At 35.0% G+C, this 24,795-nt stretch overlaps 1 protein-coding gene across 4 annotated transcripts in view; it reads right to left on the reverse strand.

Annotated features, from left to right (window-relative positions):
• Positions 1-24,795, reverse strand: part of osp (myosin phosphatase Rho interacting protein outspread) — a 312,881-nt gene that overhangs the window by 6,050 nt on the left and 282,036 nt on the right. For all 4 annotated transcript variants that reach the window (XM_088186721.1, XM_088186720.1, XM_088186723.1 and 1 more), the window contains exons 7-10: positions 16,824-16,958; positions 3,942-4,144; positions 3,612-3,872; positions 66-3,547 (exon numbers count right to left, since the gene is read on the reverse strand). In XM_088186721.1, coding sequence (XP_088042847.1) covers positions 66-3,547; positions 3,612-3,872; positions 3,942-4,144; positions 16,824-16,958 — 4,081 coding nt within the window. The remainder of the gene's footprint in view (positions 1-65; positions 3,548-3,611; positions 3,873-3,941; positions 4,145-16,823; positions 16,959-24,795) is intronic.

Consider the following 24,795-nt stretch of genomic DNA (forward strand, 5'->3'; position numbering starts at 1 on the left):
TAAAAATATTGTAAAATAAATTCAATGAAATACATTTTAAATATTTAGATCATCGTTAACTTTACTTGTTAAGAGCGCTTTGAAGCCTCAGACAGCTTTGACAAGGTATATGACTCGACAACGATTCCACGTTCTTTTTTAAAGATTCGCACAATTCAATAATGCCATGAATCTGATTACAATTCTCAGATCCCAATTGTGCCTGGTCCTGAATGGCGTCCACGTCATCGATGTTCATTTGTAGATGCAAATGTTTGATGATGAGCGCCACTTGATTCAACAAATCGGTTATCTTTAAAAGATCATCTTTGTTATCAGAATACTCTTCTGCAAATAACGCCCTACATTCATTCGAGAAGTGCTGGAAGAGATAAATAAATTCGGCTTCTTGTGTGGGATCACTGTCTAAAGAAGCGACGACGTTCTCTGAATCCTTTTCCCATATACTTCTCTCTTGCGTTGACTTTTCGCTATCAGTACTTTGCGAAGCATCTTCATAACCTCCCGTGCATAAATAAATCTTGGCGTCTATCAAAGCTTTGTGAGCGATGATATCAGCTAATTGATGCAACAATTGTTGACTGTCTAAAGAAGATCGTTCTTCTTTAGTCGGTGGTCTCATTCGTACTGTTGAAAGACAATCTTGATAGCACGCTGATATGTCAGAGATGGCTTCTTTCATTTCATGCGTTAGCCTTTGATGAGCGATCTGGAACCATTTTTCTAGCGTCGCTTGCTGACTAGCCACTAATGTGAACCTTCCCTTTTGCTCTTCATCCAATTGGTTCTCATATATTTGTGCGCAACGCATGAACACGTGAGAAATCTCCGAATTTATCAATTCAGTATTGACCACGTCTTGAGCCTTCCTCCAAGCTTCTTGTATCCTGATATTCTCCAGCTTCGCCCTGCGTTGATCGAACGATAATCCTGTATCAGTTTGGAAAGTTAGAGCTTCTAAGATTAATGCTTTGGTTAAATCAACAAGTTTCTCCGATTTGTATTGATTAATGCTAGTGTTTAATTCCTTTTGTGATGTTTTCAGTAATTCTATTTCCCTTAACTGATATATATTTTGTGACTGATGTAATGATTTGTCTATTGAACTATTTACAAGGTTGATTTTCCTAGATAAGATTCTAGCTAGGTAATCCATGGAGGTTTTGAAGAGTGTCTGCCTTTTGATCTGCGAACCGTTTATTTTTGATTGTAAAGAAACAACCAATTGACTAGTTTCTTCCACTTCTGATTTGATCAAGCGTTTGACGATATCGTTGCCGTTGGCGTTCGCTATAGCATCGTTGATTCTGCCTATCAAAACTGCTTCATAAGCTAGTTTCTCAGCTAAAAACTCTAAATTCTTCCTTTGATTCAACTCGCCGGCTTCCAACAACTTACATTTCTTCTTGTTGATATCTAAGAGCTTCGACCTCAGCTGTTGTTCCAATTGATGTACAACGTTAAGCACTGTATCGTCAGAACAGCCTTCGTATATACTATCAAAAGGCAAAACACACTTATCGGTGCATTCTTGTAAAGTTTTGCTCACATCCGAAAGGCATCTTTCAATTGATTTCAGACTGAAAGCTTTCCTATCCAAAACAGGCGATGGCGATCTACGATTTCTCGCTGCTCTTATTGTCGTAACTTGACACAAACATTCGCTGACTTTATTCCTTGAAGAAATCACCACATTTTCTAGACTTTGTAGCCTATCTAATAAATGTTTATGTGGAGTTGTAGAAGAATCGGCGTTCTCGCTTCCGACAGGACTCTCACTGACTGTTTGAATCAATGATTCGCATGAAGTAGTTAGATCTTTCTTGGTATCGAGCGCATTGCCTACTTTAGTTTCTAGCGAACTGAGTCTAATTAATAATTTCATCGGTTCTGAACTGGTTGCGCTGTCCAGAGATTTTCTTCTTAATCTTGCAGACATCCTTTTCAACGATTTACTTTCTGAATCTTTAGTTGGAGATTTTTCTTTCGTAGGCGACGGAGGTTTCGACGGAGACTTAATAACAGGCGCACCGGATAATTTACCCGTCTCTATCGTCGTTATCTTATTCTCCAGCTCCGTCAATTTCTCCTCGACTTCTTTGCCTATTGAGAACGACTCTCTGCCTTTCAACGACAAGCTTCTCCTTTTATCGCGAGCTTCAGACTTTTGAAGCTTGTGTTTCAACGATCTCACTTGCTTATCCGAAGCTAATAACTTTTGCGTCAAATCTTGAATTCGGTCGGCCATCATATTAATTTGCGAATCATTATTCGTTTCCGTGATCATCTTATCTCTCTGAAGACTATAGTTCCTCAGTTCCAATTCGTCGTAAAGACTGTGAGATTCTTTGAGTTCCCGCTTCATTGTTTTAATTTCTTGTATTGCCTTTTCAAATCTGCTCTTTAATTCATCATACTCTTCGATTATTTGATCTTTGTTCATCGATTCAAGAGTTTGGTCGAGGTTAATATTGGCTAAGTCTCTCAAAGATTCAACGCTTCTACCCTTGCTCCTAGAAAGAGATACACTACTGCACCTTCCTTCTAATTCTTTGACTCTCGAGAAAAGCGATTCGTTCTCTTGCACGCTCTTTGTTAATCTTTCGCTTAATTGCGTTAGTTCTGCTTGTAAGCATACAATAGTTTCTTGTCCTTTGATTAGTTGTCTATTGAGTAGCTCGCAATGTTCCGTAGATTCTTTCAAGAAAGTCTCTGTTTCTGATATTTTCCTTTCCCATAAATATTTATCTTGATTGAACAACTTCTTCAGCATTTCCAGGTTTTCTGCTTCTTTCGTCCTCCTGTTCAACTCTTCTTCAGTTTTTTGGAGCAGAGAAGACAGCTCGTCGATTTTCTTTTCTTTCAGTATATACTCAGTCTTTACTTGTCTCAAGCGCAACAGTTCCTTCTCAGCTGAGTTCAAATCGTTCTGTGCAACTTTGAGTCTATTTCTCAAATCTTCGTTTTCAATGAGTTGCTTATCGTTCGTTAAGTTATAAGACGGTGATTTTCTCATAAGATCATACTTGCGGGATTTATCTTTGTGTTTGGTCGGGTCGATTATTAGCGATCGCTCTTGGGGACTCTCGGGATCTTCTATATCGGAAGGCGTTGTTTCATCAGACTGAGGAGACGAAGGAGAAGAGTTTTGTATATTGCGGGACTTCACCTTGTCTTTGACTCGCGAGATGGGATTTCGGTTCAAGATTGGCGACGGTGGTAGATGAGAGATGGTATCGCCCCAATCGACGCTATCTCTTCTTCCGCCTTCCGAAGCAGTTTTATATTCTTCATCCGAAGAGAACATGATAGATCTTGACGTCATTGGAGTGAGTGGAATATTAGGCGATAGTGGTATGATAGCAGATTCCGAACTGGGTACACTGTCTTGTCTTTCTAAAATGACTGACTTTTCTGGATACATTTTATCAGAGCATTCGACCGTTGGAGGATCTGACAGTCCAGCTGTGCGACGAATCGCCGTCATCCATTCGGTTCTGATGTTTGGTCTTACCGCAGACAGTATATGTTGCCTATTGTCCCACGTCTAAAAAATATAATAAATAAATATTGGAATGACTTGTTAATTTATGAATATGATGCTACAATACCTTGATGAGAAATCCATATGGTCTTGCGGCTGGTGCATCACAAACGGCTGCAACTCCACTCAAGTCAATCACTCCATCCAAAATGCCACAGTCTTCAGCCCTTGGATCTCTATAATATAGCAAAGCAGCTCCGCGTAAAACGAACCAATGTCTAGCTGTACCTCGAACGAGCCATCCTTTACGCATCCTCAATAGCTCTTCAGCTGGTAGTTCAACTCTAGCGGCACTTCCCCGAACACATCCATCTGGATCTCCGCGCATCTGTAAAATAAAATCATTAGTACAAGGACAAAGGGAAGTAATAAATATTAGAGAGTAATAAATACATACATATTTATCAGGCATATTGCCATCTATGTCGTCGGCTGCAATGACGGGAGTGTCTTCCTTTGTAGGTAGCTCGCAAGATGGCTCTCTGTTAGTGACGCTCCTTTCTCGGGGTCTAGTCAACGATGCGGCTATGTCTTTCAACTTTTCTTCGCGCTTGGACTCTTGCTCGTATTCCTCCAGTAGAATTCTATGGTTCACCGTTTCTGGAATATAAAAATAGACGTTAATCGTAAATTAGCATTTACTTAGAATTTAGTACTATTATTTAGTATTTTGAACATCTTTACATCTAGTGAATTTCAAATGATACATGAATATTTATTAATTATAAATCTTCAAAACAATGTGACAATGGGGTAAAATAAAAATATTAAAAAAACTAAAATGACGTTATCTAAAACTAAATCTAAAACTAAAATGAAAATTTTGGGTTATCCCTTAAAGAAAATCTCATAAAAACAGGCTCGAATCTAACACAAAAATATTTTTTTAAATATGTAATTTCAGTGAAATCATATCGGAATACATTTTCATCAGTAGATAAATATTTTTACTAGTAAAATGATATGATTTCAACTTTTCGATCTAATATACATATATAATTACAGGGTTCACCACTACCACCTGTAAATGCATCAGCGTACATTGGAAATTACAAAGCCGAGCAGTTCGAAAAACAGATCGAAAAGCTTATCGTGATTACGTCGACTGCAAGTGTCATTCTTATGCAGCCAAATTTTAAGGGATTAGTATGGATAAAAGCCCAATAGCCATTGGAGATTTTATGAATGTGTTATTACCATATAACAAAGGACAGCACTTTAACAAAAAGACAGATATCACACTTGTTCAAATATTTAATAACGCCCCAAATCTGTCCAGATGCGGTTGCAACATGTTTAAACGTGCATACTTCCAGTTCGTCGTAATTGACCGTGGCGAGCACTAAGCCTTCCTCGGGTTGGCCATGTGCATAAAAACGGATACATCAGCAAGAACTTAAGCCAAAGCTTTTCAACTTGCACTCACTGAGTTCGTACGAACTGAAATCAAGTAGAACCACCGACCATCGACAGACGGAGTAGATATAGAAAGCAGCCGCTTTCCTCTTCCTGTTGCAAAATGCTCCATACATAGACAATTCTAGGTCTTCAGCCACACTTTCACCTGCAGCAGCAATATTCTATGCTGAACGGGCACCACGATGATGCACATGCCTTACCCTATCCCCAATTCTTCTAGTCTCTTCAAATGTTTTCACTACATTGCGAATTGTTCGCTTAGTAGGACGATGAAATTGATCACAATCTTACTGTAAATTTAGATACAAAGTTCGTACCAAATTGTTATTTCTGTAGAATAATTGAACAATATGATATTGCAAACGAACGCCTGATTTACAGTGTTGCTATCATATGAAACTCGAATTGGATCAACCTGTATAAAAATAAACATCCTAGGACATATTAATCACTAATTCCGATCTCCTAAACTAATACGATACCTCCTTTAGTTTATGCGACTCTGGCGATCGGTAAACAGTTGAGTCGTCCAGGCTTAAAAATGATGTATTCGCCTTTCATGGAGTATTATTATTAGATTGACACTCTTCCTTTTGGACAAGTCGTTGCACTTTGTGGTCAGTACGGCTATAATTACACCTCAGCGCACGAACGGAGATTACGTCCAAAATGAAGATGGTACAGAGAAAAAATTGCCACAAATTACACTTGATACTCAGTCTATCAGAAGTACACGCATTTTGTGGGTTGTTCTCTCTTTACTTAATTGTATGAATCAAAAGCTCAACGAACTCAGCTTTGTTTTCTTTACATTAGATATTATTCTTTGAAGTTAGATTGCATTTACAAGCAGTGCAGTGGTTTTATAAACGCGGCTCTCTTACCAACCGCATTGGGACTGTCCTACATCTTTACGATGCCATCAAAGAGGGCAGTAAAGAGAATCGGGCTATAAAAAATAAACTAAAATTGCACATCAGCGCTAAAGCGATGATATCGTATTATTGGCGATAAGGCATGAACGGCAGGTCGTTATGAGGAATTTACGAGTTCGCTCCGAGAGAATGTTGACTCTGGAGTCCTTGCAAGACCGAGCGAAGATCATTTTTTATCGACGTCTAAAAATAGCGACGCCTCGGGCGAGGAAGAAAAAAAGAAGCAATTTGGGAAGCCGCATCGCAACTAGCTATGCTACTAGCGCTTGCACATACATTTTAAGGAAAACTCTGGATCTCTAGATGGGTGGGAAGAAAAATGTTCGAGGTGTCCCTTCTTCTTGACCCCGGTGGTCGTTCACCGCGAATTCGATCCAGAACCGAGAAATAATTATGGTAGCCATGGCCGGCAGCGACTGGCACTCTCGCCAACCTCAAAGTGGGCGCCTACGCCATAATCATAGGGAACCACTGGCGTGCGGCAAGAAACACGAAACTAATTGTGGGTACGTGCCCCGCTCCGAGACCAGACGCCTTCTTTTGGGCCAATTTGTTCCAAAATATTCCACACAACCAAAAGTCATCAACCGCTACTGGACTTTGAAATGCGATTTTATGCAATATATTTTTGGAAAAATAATTTTTTTGAAACCCATAAGGTACATTTACATTTATTCAATGTAAAATTATTTTTTATACACATACAGGTGATCCAATTCGAGTTTCATATGTTGGCAGCACAGTAAAGCAGACAGCTGTCAACAATCACGCGCGTTTAAAGTGTCAAATGTTAGCATGCAACAATGCATTTACGAAATGTATTTAACAAAAAATCGATTGAATTGCAGCTGGATGGAAAACAATAAGTTGCTAGGTTGCTGAACCTCTAACCTGTTCAATATTTAACGACCAGCTACATAAAAATGTATAGTAGGAAATAAGATGAAAAATAACAAATACAATCCACTGATCTTAATAATTAAAGGCGTATAAAATATGATGCATAGCATCTGTATTGATACTTGAACTCGCTTTTGACAATACTTCATTTATAATTTTGACACATAAGTGTTCATCCGAACTCAAAAATAAGTGAAACAACGCCGACCATTAAGACAAAAAAGACAGAGAAATCAGCCGCTTCTCTCTTCATGTCAAATCTGGTCCAGCTACGACTTGGAATCAATAGTTTAACTTGACTTAAAGCTGTGTATGAACTGACTCAAAACTGACTTTAAAAAACAATAATGATTTATCAGAAATAAATTTTGTATTCTATAAAAAAATACACACTGATATACAGAGTAGTTTTTTATATAATATATACATGAAATTTATGACAGAAGCAAAATAATATAACAGTACACTATTCTATGAAATGTACAATATTATTAATCAGGATTTGTAGTATTACAATGAGTCATCATCCTCAGGATAAAAATAGAAGAAATAAAGATTAATATCTGAATGTATAGACTGAAGAATTGATTAAAAATACCACTTTAATTAATCTCGAGATAAAGATCGTGTCGAACGATGTTTTAAAAATAGCGCAAAAGGTTATGCGTGTACGAGGTAAATCGTTAATCGAGCGTCAAAAGAAGTACAGTTTTGCATATTGTGCAAATTTACGATTTTGTCCACCCATAATTGGCATTCAATTAAACCGAGCCGCATATCCCTTTAGCTCGTGGATAATTAATTGGGCGTTTAATTCTTAGCAGGATAGCGAATCGATAATGGCGCAAATCGATCAGCAGGATATTAATTTATCCTTGCTGTGTGAGACTCGAAGGTGTCGCTTTAATAGCATATGACTAAGATATCCTAGTACATATACAAATTATAAATTAATACTAGTAATATTTTCATACAACCGACAAGATTCTAGAAACTCTAGAAATGATATTTATAATTGATGCGTTCCAAGCCTTCCAAAATTATTATTAATAAATAAATTAACACCTGTGAGTAGAAAGCTAATAATTACCATACAATAAAGTACAAAATAGTCAGTCCAAATGCATCATTTAAATGATTGCTCATGAATATTTAAATATTTAAATATCATATTAAGTAACCTAGTTATATTGGTATACTCCCACTCGAGCACAATTTCCGGAAAAGTAAAAATTTCGGACCTTATTTCGTAACGTTCTCACCCACTAACAAACGGTCTACTGTGTTATAGAAAGCGAAAATCGACGTGGGAGTATAATGTACATACTACACAAGAAGAACAAAAAAAAGCACTAATATCCGAGAGACGTTTATCGGATGCTAATTGATCTAGAAATCGAAGCGGCCCCAAGATTGCAAAACTATCTTTTAATCGTACAATCATTATCTCGCCAGTGAATGCGTATTAATTAGCACCATCTAGTCTCACGTGCAAATTGTACCGAAGAAAGCTACTTCAGTAGCTGAACAACTGAAGATTAAAACACTCGCAAGTTGATAATAATAAGGTTGTCTTTGTCGGTGGTCGCTCTTGGATTACAAGTTATTATTGGTAATACGATCTAGGATATGTTGGTCGAAAGGCGGAAGAAGATTAGTTTCTACGATCTACAGTATAAATGTTTTTGATTAAACGCATTTAAAGAGTTGGAAGATAGAAATTGATGTCTTCATCAATCTATCAGAAGTGAATCTGGCAGAAAAAGTTTTTAACGAGATGTAAGCACATACATCCAGGACTAACAAGGAATTGATGGTACATGAATTGTGGAAACTTAGGTAAATCATTAACAAAATAGTTGATAGCTATTATAGGTACATATGTAGTAAAGATAATATATATTATGTAGTATATTATATTATATACAATATATTATTGACCATAAAATCTTATTCATTATCAATTCAGAAGCTCTCAATATGTTTATGAAACTCAATTTGACAGTTGCGAAACGTCCATTTTCTATTTAAACTCAAACATAACTTACATAAATTAATTAAAACCAACTTATGAAAATTATAAATCTAATTATAATTTTAGAGCTTTCATTAGGTCCAAAATATAAAATAAGCGAACTTATATCTCAGGGAAAAATAAGCGGAAAAAGAAGTACAGACAGATGTCGCATCTCGCATATTGCTCTATAGCTAGTCTGCTCTTTGATATTACACTATGTTTTAAAAATAATAGCTATATTACTACGGACTTCTGATATGAGAGTATTGGTCAAAGTATATTCAAACCGAATTTTGGTCAATAGGAGGGCGTAAAAACAATTATCACTTCTCAGAAGGCAAAAATTCATGGCAAAAGCAATAAAATCGTGTCGGAGCGCGTGGGAACGCTCGGTAACGAGCGTTCCCACTGCGACGGCAACGACACGGTTTAATTGCTTTTACGTGGATTTTTGACTTTTGAGAAGTGATAATTGATTTTTGCGCTCTCTTATTAGGGAAAATTCGGTTTATATGTTCCTAATTTAATTTGTAATGTTATTATGAAAGTCGTAGTATGAATGCTAGAAATGAGCGTACCCACTACGATGGCGACGGTACGATTTTATTGCTTTTGACGTGGATTTTGGTCTTCTGAGAAAGGATAATTCTTTTTTGCGCTCTCCTATTAGTCAATAGTTGGTTTAGATATGCTTCCATCGATTATCAATTATTGTAAGTTGTAATTTTGTTATAGAAAGTCTTATTATGAACGCTAGATAACCGGGCGATTCTACCGTGACAGCACGATTTTATGGTTTTTGACGTGGATTTTTAATAGGGACAATTTCGGGGGCAGGTGGAGGAATTTGCCTTCACTTGAATTTGATCAGAAAAATTTATGTCATTTAATGAAATAACATGGATCTAAATTATATCGATTTTTTTAAAAAACTACCAACTTTTGCTCACCTTGCAAAAATCTGAAAATACGACCTTGGACCGTTGCAAATAAATATGAGACAAGTACTTGCTAAAAGCTTGTAAAACTTATTGCTTTATTTATTTGTGATTTTTAGGAATGAAACTTTTAAACGATTTATTAACATTTGCCAAATACAAAAATATGCGTTGCAAATCTATGCAGACAGGAACTTGACCCACAATCCATAGAAATAACATCATTGGCAACTCTATTAATGTTTTAATCATCGTATTAGATTTCTATTATGCCTCCACTACACTCTCTGGAAGTTGGCCAAGGTTGGCCAAGGACGGAGAATATAGTGGGTTACTTCGTGGTTACTTCGATCGAGCTCGGTTCTGCCCGCTCTAAAATCTCTCGAAAGTTGTCCGAGGTTACCGAGAACGTGAGGTAAAGTGGGGGTAATTCAGTCGACTTTGCCAGCTTCGAGCGCTTCCGAACACTGTCGGCAAAAGTACCGGAGTCAATGGGTCCGAAGTTGGAGCTGCTCTTTCGAGCGCGAGCGGTGAGGTACTTCCCCTTTAGCTCTCTCGCGTGTTAAGTGATGAGAGTGAAAGAGATAATGATATGGTGGTTCGCAAACTGACATAGAACGAGCAACTCGGTTCAATTTCAGTATGCGTGTAGACGTCCTATGGTCAACACGCATGTCACGTGGTCAAGTTATAATACCACATGCTTATCGGGGACTTCAACATACTCTTACTGACAACTTTAAATATTTTATGGCACCAAAAGGGATTAATTATATTTTTGATAGTATATTCTTCTAACAGATATCGTTATTATATTTTTTTTCATATAAAATTAAATAATTAAAAAATAATTAGTGGTACTTGATTTTGTTAAAAAAAATCGTTTCGAATATCCTTATGTATTTTCCTACATTGGTTTATATAAATGTCACACCATAACGAATTCTTACTTAGAATTGATGGCGACAAATTCTAGGATAGTCACAGATGTGGTGTTCGTATTCTGAAGTATAATTTTTATGCCTTATGGCATTTTGCAAAAGCCGACAAAGATTTTGCGTAAATTGAATATTTACGACCGAAAAGTTTTCACTGATATTGTATTGGTGAGTGCCCAAACAAACTTTTATAATTATCAGTAGCGTAATTTTAATAATATGACAATTTAAAAATTGCGATTATTTGGCACTTTTAAGATAGCGCGCAAATATGCCGACTGTACGTGACAGAAGCCGCCGTCCGGACGGCATATGAAATTTGCGACAGTGTGGTCGCTTACTCGAAGTCTTAAATCTCGGCCGACTTTAGTTGTAACTTCGGTTCGGACAACTTCCAGAGGGTGTAGTGCAGGCATTAGAATATTAAAAATATTCTATTAGCACTAAGAATATACTAAAGTCTGAAATTGACATATAATTACCATTTCGCTTCCGATTTAGAATAGACAAGTTAAATCGAACGTGCACTAGACAGAGCTACGCTAAGTAAATGTAATATGTATAAAAATACGATGCCATCGAAATTAGCGTGTAATTTTATATATGTGATAAAATTGTTGTACAGTGTACTTTATTTACGATATATACATCGTTCAATTAACTGGCTGAGCACTCGATCAGATATTAATTGATCCAAGATACAAGGTGTTAAAGGGTTGCTATAATGAATAGGAGCAAGTCTTCACGTTCGCGAATCGAACCGAATACTTTTCGCTTATTATCCAATGTCATTACCATTAAGCCATCACACGCGGGTCGTAAGTTATCACACGTCACGACTAACGCGGCCGCATTTCTGCCTCCTTCTTCGTTCTAAAAGTCTTTTGCTTTCATCAATCAACTTTGAATAGTACCGGTAGGCCGACCACACCGATCGTGGAATAACTAAACGCAACAAACAATACTACTGTCAACTCAGTTCTTGCTATGTAGGTACTCAAAAGTGGGTCACATGGTGGTGAGCCTGTGCTCAATTACTAAAAGATGGCAATCGTTCGGATCATTACCGGAGAATGCGGCCCTGGACGCGTGCAGTTGGAAAAAGTCTTTACTTTGACCATATGAAGCAGATTGCTATCGTCTCTTCGACGAAATCGGCGCTAGAAGGCCGAGCGTGATTGAACGCCATTATATATCAGTATATAAAAAAGAATACGATACCATTCGAGAGTTTGGTCAGATTTTTATTTAGGGTCGAATAAAAGGTGTACCCCGGGGCGTGGGATGCGCCATCCACATTCTTGAATACTCTAAAAACGTATTAAATGTCCTTTGGAAATCCTTGGAATGCTCGGACGCGTAGGAGATGCTCTTTGGAAGGCATCCATAAAATTCTACGATCTTGAAGGAATCGAGGCAGGGAATTTCCCATCATTAGGTAATATAAAAAATGTTGAGTACTAGGTTGATGCATCAAGTCCAGCTATAGTTCCACCACTATGTATTCTCGCTTTGAAGCTACTCAAAATTATCATCTCTAGCAAAGAAATTAGTTCAGAGTTAAAAAGTCAATCGCGTTTGTTGCATCGAGACTACGGAAAGTATGTCAAGGAAGTGGGACTATAGTTCTACGAAAAGTTCGATTATTTGGTCCGACAAATCTGTTTTGAGATAAATTTTAAACAATGTCTATGTTTGTCAAAGAGTTAGTTAAGCATATTGATGAAAGCTTTATAGCTTATTATTTAATGGCAGCAGCAGGGTAGGAATCATGTGCCAGTAGTAATAATAATACGGTCCATGCGAATATCCGATTCCATCAAGACAATGCTCCTTGTATATTGATAAATCAGAGGTTAATATAACTCTAAAGAATTGATAGTTTTAGACAGGTGGAGACATTTGCCCTTTCTTGAATTTAGCCAGAAAAAATGTCATTTAATTAAATACTATGAATCTAAACAAAATAGAAATATTATATAAAACAAAACTAAACCAGAAATTTTCTGGTTATCATTAAATATCTATTGATCAGGGACGTCATTTCAGCTTTTTAAAAAAATCAGAATTAAGATCAGCTGCGATTGAATTAATTCAGAAAAAATTATGGTTGTTTTTTTGTTTTGTTGTTTTTGAGATAAGCGTTTAACGTTAATAAAGGGTGGGCCTTTCCAACATTTTGTTTCGTTCTACGAATTTCGGGCATAGTAGACACGGCGGATAAATATTCTACTCACAAATGTTTTTCGAAGGCGTAACAGCATTTTTTTAGTAGAAGCGTCTCATTGTTTCGCATTTCGAAACAAAAACATCAAGATCATAAATATAATCACTCAGGTATATTGAGAATAAAAACGATTACACGTATTGCTCAAGTATATAAATTGTTTCATTTTAAGATTTTTTAAATTTCATTATTGAACTGATTAAAATATATTTTTTTAAACTTAAACAACAAATAAGAAACATAAAACGAACTTCACAAAAATTGCGAAGCATACCTGTTTTTGAGATAAGCGTTAAACGATAATAAAGGGAGGGCCTATCTAAGATTTTGTTTCATTTAAAGAACGAATTCTGCGAATTCGGTCATAGTAAACACCGCCACAAACATTATATTCACAAATGTTATTCAAAAGTATTTAAAAGCACTTTTTTTAGAAGGAGCGTCTCACTGTCTCGCATTTCAAAACAAAATAAAGTCGCATCAAGATCATAAATTTTGGAGCAGCACTAGTTAATCGGGTATATTGATAATAAAAACGATTACATGTGTTGCTCAAGTATATAAATTGTTTTGTTTTAAGATTTTTTGCAAATTTCATTATTAAACTGATTGAAATATTTTTTTTAGTCTTTGATAGACTGGACAACTTTTGCCTCCCCTTGAAAAAAGCTGAAATGACGTCCCTGGTTTTAGATCGAAGTTCACAAGATATTTCAAATAGCTGCAGGATTTTTTTAAATGTAATAGAGATAGAGCCAGCTTTAATTAAAGACGATTTTTTAATAATTTTAAGTCTATGGAACAACACTAAGATAGAGAGATCAAATAGTCTTATTTTGAGGAGTTCATAAAGAAAGTGTGTCACGATTCTGATTAATGAAGAAATGATCCTTATTATGAAATCCTTATCATAGTCTAAATCCGACATTCTCAGACACATTTGCGAGTCATGTACATGCATATGTAAAATGAAAACATTCAGAGGTCTGAATTCTTGGAAAGATATCGATAGACGAAGGCAATTAATCGCCGTTTCACGTTGCATTCCGTCGGCTCACTTTGAAACTGTGCGAAGGATAAGAACATTCGACCTCCATACGAGCACTTTTCCATACGAATATCTCGTGTGAAATTAATTGCGTGCGAGAGAAGCGAAAGAAAGAAGAAAAAAGCAGTAGAAATCGAGGAGGCGACATTGAGATTCCTACGACGCGTATCATAGAGAATGCGGCGAAAAAACGAACAATTGTCGATGTGAGAATTATTGATGTGAAGGTAAAAGTGACATATTTTTGGTTTCAAGAAACCTATAAACACATGTAGATCATAATCAGCTTCAGTCATTTTTCTGGAAGATCCAGATCTATTTTAACTAATTTTTTTTCAATTCTAGTGAATCTTTGGATTAACATTTTTTGTCCAAGGGTTGATTTTGGTTGTAGTATTATTTATTTCTAAGGAAGTCTACATTTTAAAAATCGCTTATTAATAATGTTATCGTATGTATAGTTTTAGATTTTTGCTAGTCTTTAGTTAAGGCCGATTTTATTTATATTTTTCAGTTACTAGACATTATCTAATTTATATGTAAAGTTATTCTGCAAAGTTATTAAAACTGAATCATAATTTAAAAGGGATGATTAAACAATTATTAAATTCACATATTTACACTGAACCGCTGCTTAATTCGCCATCTCCTTAAATAGATTCAAAGCAAAAAAGAATATGGAAGATAAATTAGGTATGGACTTCAACAACGTCAAAGCTCGTCGTTCTATCAAACGCGTGGGCGAGAAGATTATCAGGGTTGCCATATTGTGTTTTTTTATTATCTTCTTAGCGATAAAGTCGCTTCGAATCTTTTTCTGAAATTTACGACATGTCTTTGAGACACACGTATACATTATTTGAGTCGGATCTGGTTAAGTGCTGACGTAAGATTGGAAAACGCAGATTGGATAGTCGTGATCTTAGGGTTCGCGATCGATAGCCTGCGGAATTTATGACACTTTGAGTGATTGGTTCGTTTCATATAAGTTGATGATCTCTACTTTATTTACATACTTACATACACACTTAAGAGGGGAGGTAAATAATTTTCCGATATTTTATAGTCGCATTGGAAACAAAATAAACGGTTGAACGTTGAACAGCGCTGCAGATTTTTTAAGAACTTCTGATCGTAAACTAAACGTGTTATCCACTTTATTGATCATTCAACTTTGGTTTATTGTGAAAATATTACATTTTCTCGATAATGATAAGAATTGCAGTAAAAGCGTGATTGCGATCAGCACTAAAATAAATAACATAAGCGGTACATTAAAACATTAAAACAAAATGATTTGTGTCATAAAAATAAAAATCTTCCGTTCGTACGCAGCATAACATGCGGTAGCCCAATGCTTTACAACGGGGTAAACACAATCAGCTGTAAATGAGTGACTATTTTATTCTTATGAACTATTAGTCTACTATAACAACCTAGCTCCATTTTATTTTAATTATTCATCACGATATTTATCAGATAGATAAGGAAAACCAATGAAAACCTATCTAGCTGGGGCCGGCTTTTTATAATAGCGTATTTTTTATAAATACAATTTCAGGTGCCGCTGCTGGGGCTCGAACCAGCAACCTCAGAGTTACTAGTCTGAGACATTACAGACTACGCTATTGAGTCCAAGCTGGTATCTTAATTTTAGAAATTGCAGAGACAATTATTAAATATTTTGCAGATAAACTGCCTCATGATTGCGCCAGTACAAAAATTGTAGATATTTTATTCATACATATATATTTTATTCATTAAATTCTATTTGCCTAATATTTTTTAAATATTAAATTCTTAAGCTATGGTTTAACATACAAAACAAATACAATAACATTTATTTGTAACGAATACCGAAATAACGAAATTGTCAGTATAACAAAGCTTCAATTTATCCCCGAAAAACTTTCATACAAAATGTTTTTATTGTAACGACGACTGATCTCAGTATAACGAAATATTTTGATCCGAACTTAAGAATGACTACAACTTGACACACTATTTCTCCCAATTCAGTTTGTCCTAGACTTTCAAGGTATTTCGCCGACCCTCAAACTTTTTTTTTCGAATTTTTTCTTCGGTTTCGTGAGCTTCGCTATACTGAGATTTCACTGTATATATAAACTAAGTCGTGAAATAAAAGTACAGTGGAACCTCGACTTACGAGTGACTTGAATTACGAGTTTATCGAGATACGAGCAAATTAAAAATTGACTCGACATACGAGCAAGAAAACGTGTTGTGTAACTTTATCATGAATATTATAAATTATTTTTAATTAAAACCACTTTTTAATTAAAATATTGTATTTTTATATCGGGTGAGGAGAGAGCTACCGAAAGAAGGGGGAAATATATTAATTAAAAGCTCGATTCGCGTCTTTGAGAAAAATCATTAAAATATAAATAGAGAGCCTCATAAGGTATGCTGTCATTAATAGGAGCGATTCGCCATTCACCAACAATTCGTCTTTGGCCGGCCGCCCCTGCTACTTCATCCGCAGATAGCCCAAAGCCAAACTTTCGACTTTGCAAGATCGGGCGCATATTTAGAGCCCTCTTAAACTACAGCATCTACAGAGTGAGACCTTCCTTTGAATCCAATAAAGTTGACATAACCGCAGATTTAAAAGAATATCTTATACTTGCTGTTTTTATATTAAAACACAAAGAAGAGGAGAAAAAAGTGATTAGTTAAGAATTTATTTATTGTTTATTGGTCTTAGTTTTAAAGGAGTTTTCAAATTTAATGCAGCTTGAAGAGTTCTAAGGGTCGCGGGAGATTAAAGACTACTTCTATGAATACTTATGATTGATAATCTTACATTACAAAGAAAATGATTAAAAAAACATACCGTCTTGAGAGTTGGTCTCCCAAGCAGGTCTCCTACGTTCTCTGCCAGCTCCTCTCCTAGACCTAGCCTTGTCTTCACTGTTGATCTTGTCTCTTGTTGGCGGAGAAGCGGAAGATACAGGTTGATCGGTGTACACTGAAACAAAATTTCAAGTTAAAACTCATTGCTACATACTTATGAATGATAGCTATTCGAAACGGAAATGGACGATTCCTAGGAGCGTGTTGCGAATCCACACACGTCATGTTGCATCCACGTATCGTTTATAACGAAGTGCGCTCACAATAAATAAACGCTAATAACGTGTGTTTATTAACAATAAATATCGCGTGCTCGGACCTTAGTTTTAATTACGGACCATGGAAATGATAATGATACCCTGTCACCGTGACAAACTGCTAACTTCTGGTCGGTCGACTTGCACCATCCAACAACAATTAATAACAACCACTTAGCGAATGCGATTTTCAGAGCTAGGACTGTTTTTTTGAGGTAGTACATTCCTCACCAGCTAGTGGGCGATGCATAATTCTTGTCGGTCGAAAAAAGCGAAGGAAATGAATCAATTATTGATTTTGAGTAACAGTGGGCGCTCGTGTAATTCAGACCTTAACTAGACTTGTTCACGGATACATTGATAAAACAAAGACAGATTGTGAAATTATACATGATTAGAAATTAGTTGCAAAGGTGTTTATTTTGCAAGCTATCACTATGTTATACATATTTGAAAAACATTGGTTTATGTTCTACAAACTAGCAATAAACAATAACCATTAGCTTAATCTAAACTATATTTTATTAGTCAATAATGCTTTAACGGGGAGTTATAAATTAAAATTTACGAGTATATGCAAAGATTAAGGACCATTGATGTGATTTTTATCTTCTCGTACGGAAATGGTCGTTTCGCATAATAATTTTAAGAGCTGTGACATTTGATAATATAACTAAAATATATCGTAAAAAGTAGTAGACATTTTTAATATTTTTTTTATGTAAATAATAAAAAATATAAATAAATGATTTTACAATCTTTAAGCAATTTTTTGCACTATTTTTTTTGTATCAAGAATAATAAAAAAAAACATTACTAACAAATTAAAAATTAAGATATAAAAGATTAATACTTGTTTTACGATTAAAATTATTGTTATGAAAGATTTATTAGTATTTCAACGCTCAATTATCGAAACTAAATAATTTACACCAATACAATTTAAAGGTTTAACTATCAAACAATGCATTGAGTTCTGATCCTGATCCAGTTAGATCAAGATATAATTAAAGTGGGTAGTAAGTTACACTTTTTTCAACTTTACCTCTTCTATACGATGAAATAAAGCCCCGGTAACGTTTTATAGCATCGCCTTAATGCAAAACCGTTCCGGAGTTAATTTATGTACCGCAGTTTGTGACTCATGCCCCTTTTATTGACCCGGTGTCAATGGGTTTACAACTTTGAAAGCTCATAAAGGAGCGGACAAATTGAGATAATTAATAGGCCGATCCTTTGTCCGATTTTATGGCTCTTATCCTCGTTAGAGATACTAACGACTAGGTGGGTCCACACACAAGGAGATCGTTGAATGCGGAGAGATTGATGCGCGACAGGGTCAAGATGCAAAGGTCACGGAGGTATTAGCAAGCTATTAAGGCTTTCAATAAGATCGTCGTGTGGGTTTTAATCCGGTCGATACCATGGCACAATGCTGGAAGATATGGAGACATTCTTCACCATCGATGATCCTCATTCAATTGTATGGCGAGTCTCGGTATAATGCCGGATTGCCACCGCGGAGATCCTAGAACAGGGTTGAAAAACCTTGTATGGAAAATTTTCAATGTTTTATATTTAAGTAAAAATGCATTTGATGTATTATATTATTTGATAAAAAGTATAAATTAAAACATAAATAAATAAATTGATTACTTTTGGGCAAAGTTATGTTTACTTAAAATATACGATACGTTTAACTTATGATGGATTATTGTATTAAATATTTCTTTCATAATATTACTGAAACACAGGATCACAAAAGTTTTACATTTATTTACACACTCATTGAATCATTGTGTAATTATTTGTTATAGTTTTCAACACTTGTGCCTATCTAGGAATATAGGTTGCCCGCCTCTGTCCTAGGTTAATAACGTGTAGATATAAACACGTTCTCTCCGTACAGGATCTAGATTTCCATGTGGGAGTAGATCACAGGCCGCCATTTGCTAACATCTGGGCGCCCTGTCGATGTTATCTAAATAAAAATATCTTTAGATTCGATTTATGTCTTGGGCAACGCTCGGGGATTTCAGTTACTCACTTCGAATAATAACAACATGGCTCGGATCAAAGTTTAAGAGTCGTTTCCATGACACCCATAGACACCCATGGCCTAGGGGCGTGATGATTTCGTTTGGCAATAGAATAAAAATATTTCTTATTGATGATTTATAATCCTTGTCGCTTTGGTGAAACACTCCCTATTGTGCGAGAGAATCGTAGGCGAGTTATGAAAGCAAAACTATGGGATACTATTGAATAAAAGTTTTTTTACAACTTTTCTTTCAACTATATGTATACTTAAATTAATGAATTACTAAATCAAGAAAATTTTATATAAATATTTTTTTTATTTATTATCACTACTATTTTTCTTGAGTTTTATTATACTATCACTATATCACTACTATTTTTAATATGCACTATTTTTCTTGAGTAATCTTTCTCAAATGTAACGTATTATTTGATTTTACATGAATTTAGGGTTAATATCAGTTAATAACAGTAAATAGCGTTGAATCATAAAATTATTTAATTGGTTCAAATATTTTTCTGATGTGTATTTTAGTTTACCGGTTAATACCGGTATTGACATTATTATTTTAATCGATTGTCCGAAAAAAATATCCAAGTATCGCTCGCAAGACTCACCATGTTTATTAATAAGCAAAACTTAATATCGTCTAGTACAACCTATCCTTAGTTGGTAGCAAAAAAATAACATTGCATTATTTTCTAATGAAAAAAGTTTTTTTTATATTTTTATTGGAAAATAATGCAAAGCTAAAAATGAAATTAATAATAAAAACATATTTTTTTTATTTAAATAGAACTATTGAGATTTACTAAAAATTTAGTAAATTTTATATTTAGTAAGATATGACTGAATGAAGATAAAAATGTACAAATAGTAGAAAGAATGTCGTGTATGACATACATACTTTTGTTTTCATTTCGCCAGCCAACCCTATCATAAAAAAAGGCGTGATCATTTCTCTGTTACATAACAGAAATTTTGGGAACTACTAGATACTGTTAGATTTGCTTGATATATAGACAATATTTTATTTTTATGACGTCGTGCATATTCAAAAATATCGATCATGTTTAACTAAATTTTTAAAATTTGCGCCGAAATATCAGACGGTCGGATTTTTTGAATACGTAGGATGGGCCGATATTTCGGCGCTCTTGTACTAAAAGGAATAATATGATTCTACTTTGATATCCTACCCTGATTGATCTACTACTTAGGTTAATCCCCTACAATGAGCATCATTTGCTTTCCAGCAATATGGGCATTATCGTTTTCTTAGTTCTAAGCCAATTATATATCGCTTGCAACATATATGACGTACGGATTTAAAAAAATAAATAAAAAAATATTTTCGTTACTACCGGTATTTAATTTTGTAATGGCTGTAGTACCAAAGGTCAATTTTTGCCCGAATACCGGTATTGGTATTGGGACAATATGTTATTAGTGTGTAATTTTTTTTTATAAATTAAGTGTCTTATCTCTGTTTTGAAACACTAAGCTTAGACACACCCAGAGTTTATTTAAAATACTTTAATTATCTCAGCTACTTGTATATGATATTATAAGCAAAGTTTTATATACCAATAAAAATACAATACAATACGTATATACTAATTTTAATTACAAGTGCATATTATTATTATTATCACTTAAAAAGATTTATTTTACCGCATAATTATACATATTAATCAGGTTATTTAAAATCTGTGGCAAAAATATGATTCATTTATAGAAAAAAATTATGCATTATTTTATCCCGGTTTCAATAGCAAAAAAAAATTTAAATTCTAAAGCTTTACGTACAAATTAATATATTATGAATTATAGTCTACTATAATAAACTATACAAATAAATACGACAAGGATCCTTTGCTATTTAACATGTACTCCGAACCAATATTTCAAGAAGCTTTTGATAAATGTGATCTTGGGACACTCGTTAACAGTAACCCAATAAATAATACCAGATTTGCGCATGATACAGTAATATTCCTTGCAGATAATACCAGCGACTTTCAAACACAACGAGGCTGAAGATGAATTATTAATTGCAAAAAAAATCACTTTCTACACTAAATGTAACTAATTTTCAAAAATGAATCAATAAACATCGTCACACAGTACAGATATATTTGGGTACGTGGGTGAATGAAAAATGGGACTCATTTCAAGAAGAAATAGCAAGAATGAGACCTCTATTCTCAAACCGTGACCTTAGATTTCAGCTGAGAATGTACAAAGATTGTATATTTGCCATTTTCTTGTACAAAGTGGAGCCACGGACCTTAAATCAATCATTTATCTGAGAAATAAAGACCTTTGAAAACTATCTGGATATATAGACGAATGCTCAAAATTTCATGGGTGGATGGAATTATGAATATGAATGAGAATATGTCCTTCGATGTATGAAAAAAATTATATATCTGTCATATTATAGAGAAGTAATGGCCAACTTGTTCAGGATTGCGATCGACAATATTTTTTTCTGAAACTCTGCGATTGACTTATTTTTATTTTATGAATTGAATGGATTTTTTTATGGAGTACTATACACTATTTTAATATTTTTAGTACAAAATTTATTATATTATGGTAGAATAAAAAATATACATAAGCAAGGAATATTTAATGCAAAGATTGTACATTCATTTCTTCTGCCAAAATTAGAAAAGCAGGAAAATAATTGGTTGATGATAACCATAAAGAATCTTCCGTGTGACTATTCGTCAAACTCAACTGATTTTTATGTTTTATGTTTTTAAGATACAAAAACAGATACGACATCTCGTCAACACTTTGCTGCTTGATCGAAATCACAGCCAACAATAATACAACTCGACACGCCAACGAAGACTCCGAGTTCCAAGACTCCATTTCTCTATATATGTGGTAATATATATATATATATATATATATATATATATATATATATATATATATATATATATATATATATATATATATATATATATATATATATATATACATATATATACACATATATATATATATATATATATATATATATATATATATATATATATATATATATATATATATATATATATATATATATATATATATATAAATATATATATGTTAATAACTATTACCAGATTTCCCGGCGTCTATTTGGCTATAAAGTCACACTTCTTCTGCCTCAAAACCAAATAAGCGTAAAATAAGCGGAAGAAGTATAGGCAGATGTCGCATCTCATGGCAGCGTAATTTAAGAGAATGATTTGGGTGAAATTTCACTTTAAAATTTAAATCGCTAATATCATTTAAACGAAGATTTCAGCTGAAATCTGCGATGAGAAAATTTGTGACGAGAATCGATGTAACTGCTGTTAATATTTCACATCTGTCACTAATTCGTGTTCTATATCTGATCGTTTTCAACTGACGGTCCTCACTTTCGTACGATTCCAGTGAAAGTTCAAGATTGGTTTTCAGACGTGTGATTTATGAGAGACGATCTCGTTCTCGGGCAATTTGATCTCTGCCATGTAATGACAAGCATTAAGGGTCGTAGTTGGCAATTTCGCCATGGGTAAAACGCACTTGTGTAAATTGTGAACGTGCAAACACCATTAGGAATCGGCTGGCGGACGATCATGATTATCCATCGGCGATGGCAAAAGTAGATTCCCAGACGGTGGAACAAAAGAAGAATAATGAGAAGAGGATAACGAGAGGGCATTGACGAAATCAAGGCCAGACGCATCAATCAGTATAAGCTCTACAAGTTGAATGTAAGATGTTTGATATTATAGTTATTAAACAGGAACTGAATGAGATTTTTTCAGATTCTAAAAGTATCCTAGCATTAAATAAAACTTCAAAGAAATCCGTACACCATCAATTAGACCCTTGAAAGCGATACCCGATTTGAATTAAGGACGACATAAATCACGAGACCAAAAGCATTGCTCTCTTCTGGAATCGCATCGGACAGTCTGGGAATCCAGGCACTGGTCTAGGAATAAACATCGAGCGGGCGAAGGGAATGCGACTCGCATCATAATCGCATTTCGGTTAACGAGACGTGTGTTTGGTGCAAAGGGGTAGGCTGATATAGAACAGAACTAGTTCTCGGAGGAGAATAAATCATTGCGGTCTAGGAGTACGTCGCCTAGACATGTGTATCGTCGCTTTCCGTGATTGATGGCTCAGCCGCGTGGTTAACGCTCGAATAAATTATTCATCAGCTCCATTGTAATCGATACCCGTTTTGAGCACGGCAATATATATCATATTAAAAATAAATAACGCATGAATTATGCGAATTCTGTAATAGGAATGAAATATGGGAGGCAGTCCTACGCGACTCTGAGAAACTTCTTACGTATAGAGTGTTTATAAAGTATATTTTCTAGCAGTAGTAATAATGCACATTAGCTTACTGGAAATAGTAATTAATATTAAAATTATTTAATAAGAAGGATGTTAAGCTTTTCATTATTAATTTTATATTCACGGCCGCTCCTTACTGTCATCGATGAGTTGAAACAACATCAATTTTGAAGGTTCTGAAGAGATTGCCGATGGGTTTGCTAAATATTTTCAAATCGTATACAATGACGACGGGTCACATTTACGCCACACTCTCTGGAAGTTGGCCAAGGTTGGCCAAGGACGGAGAATATAGAGGGTTACTTCGGTCGAGTTCGGTTCTGTCCGCTCTAAAATCTCTCCGAGGTTACTGAGAACGGGAGGTAAAGTGGGGGTAATTCAGTCGACTTGGCCAGCTTCGAGCGCTTCCGAACATTGTCGGCAAACGGACGGAAGTCAAAGAAACCGAAGTCGGAGCTGCTCTTTCGAGCGCGAGCGGTGAGATACTTCCTCTTTCGCTCTCTCGCGTGTTAAGTGACGAGAGTGAGAGAGATAATGATATGGTTTTTCGCAAACTGAGATAGAACGAGTAGCTCGGTTCAATTTCAGTATGCGCGTAGGCGTCCTATGGTTAACACGCACGTCAAGCGCTGCATCGTAGTCACGTGGTCAAGTTATAATACCACATGCTTATCGGGGACTTCAACAGACTCTTACTGACATCTTTGAATATTTTATGGCACCAAAAGGGATTAATTATATTTTTGATAGTATATTCTTCTAACAGATATCGTTATTATATTTTTTTTTCATATAAAATTAAATAATTAAAACATAATTAGTGTTACTTGATTTTGTTAAAAAAAATGGTTTCGAATATCCTTATGTATTTTCCTAGATCGGTTTATATAAATGTCACACCATAACGAATTCTTATTTAGAATCGATGGCGACAAATTCTAGGATAGTCACAGATGTGGTGTTCGTTTTCTGAAGTATCATTTTTATGCCTTATGGCATTTTGCAAAAGCCGACAAAGATTTTGCGTAAATTAAATATTTACGACCGAAAAGTTTTCACTGATATTGTATTGGTGAGTGCCCACACAAACTTTTATAATTATCAGTAGCGTAATTTTAATTATTTGGCACATTTTTCGATCGCGTGCAAATATGCCAGCTGTACATGACAGCAGCCGCCGTCCGGACTGCATATGATATTTGTGGCAGTGTGGCCGCTACTCGGAAGTCGGCGACCTCGGCTGACTTCAGTTGAACTTCGGTTCGGACAACTTCCAGAGGGTATAGTGC

The sequence above is a fragment of the Plectrocnemia conspersa genome, unplaced genomic scaffold (genome assembly GCF_051122295.1).
Source record: "Plectrocnemia conspersa isolate PC_06_02 unplaced genomic scaffold, ASM5112229v1 ptg000005l, whole genome shotgun sequence".
Classification (NCBI taxonomy): Eukaryota; Metazoa; Arthropoda; class Insecta; order Trichoptera; family Polycentropodidae; genus Plectrocnemia; species Plectrocnemia conspersa.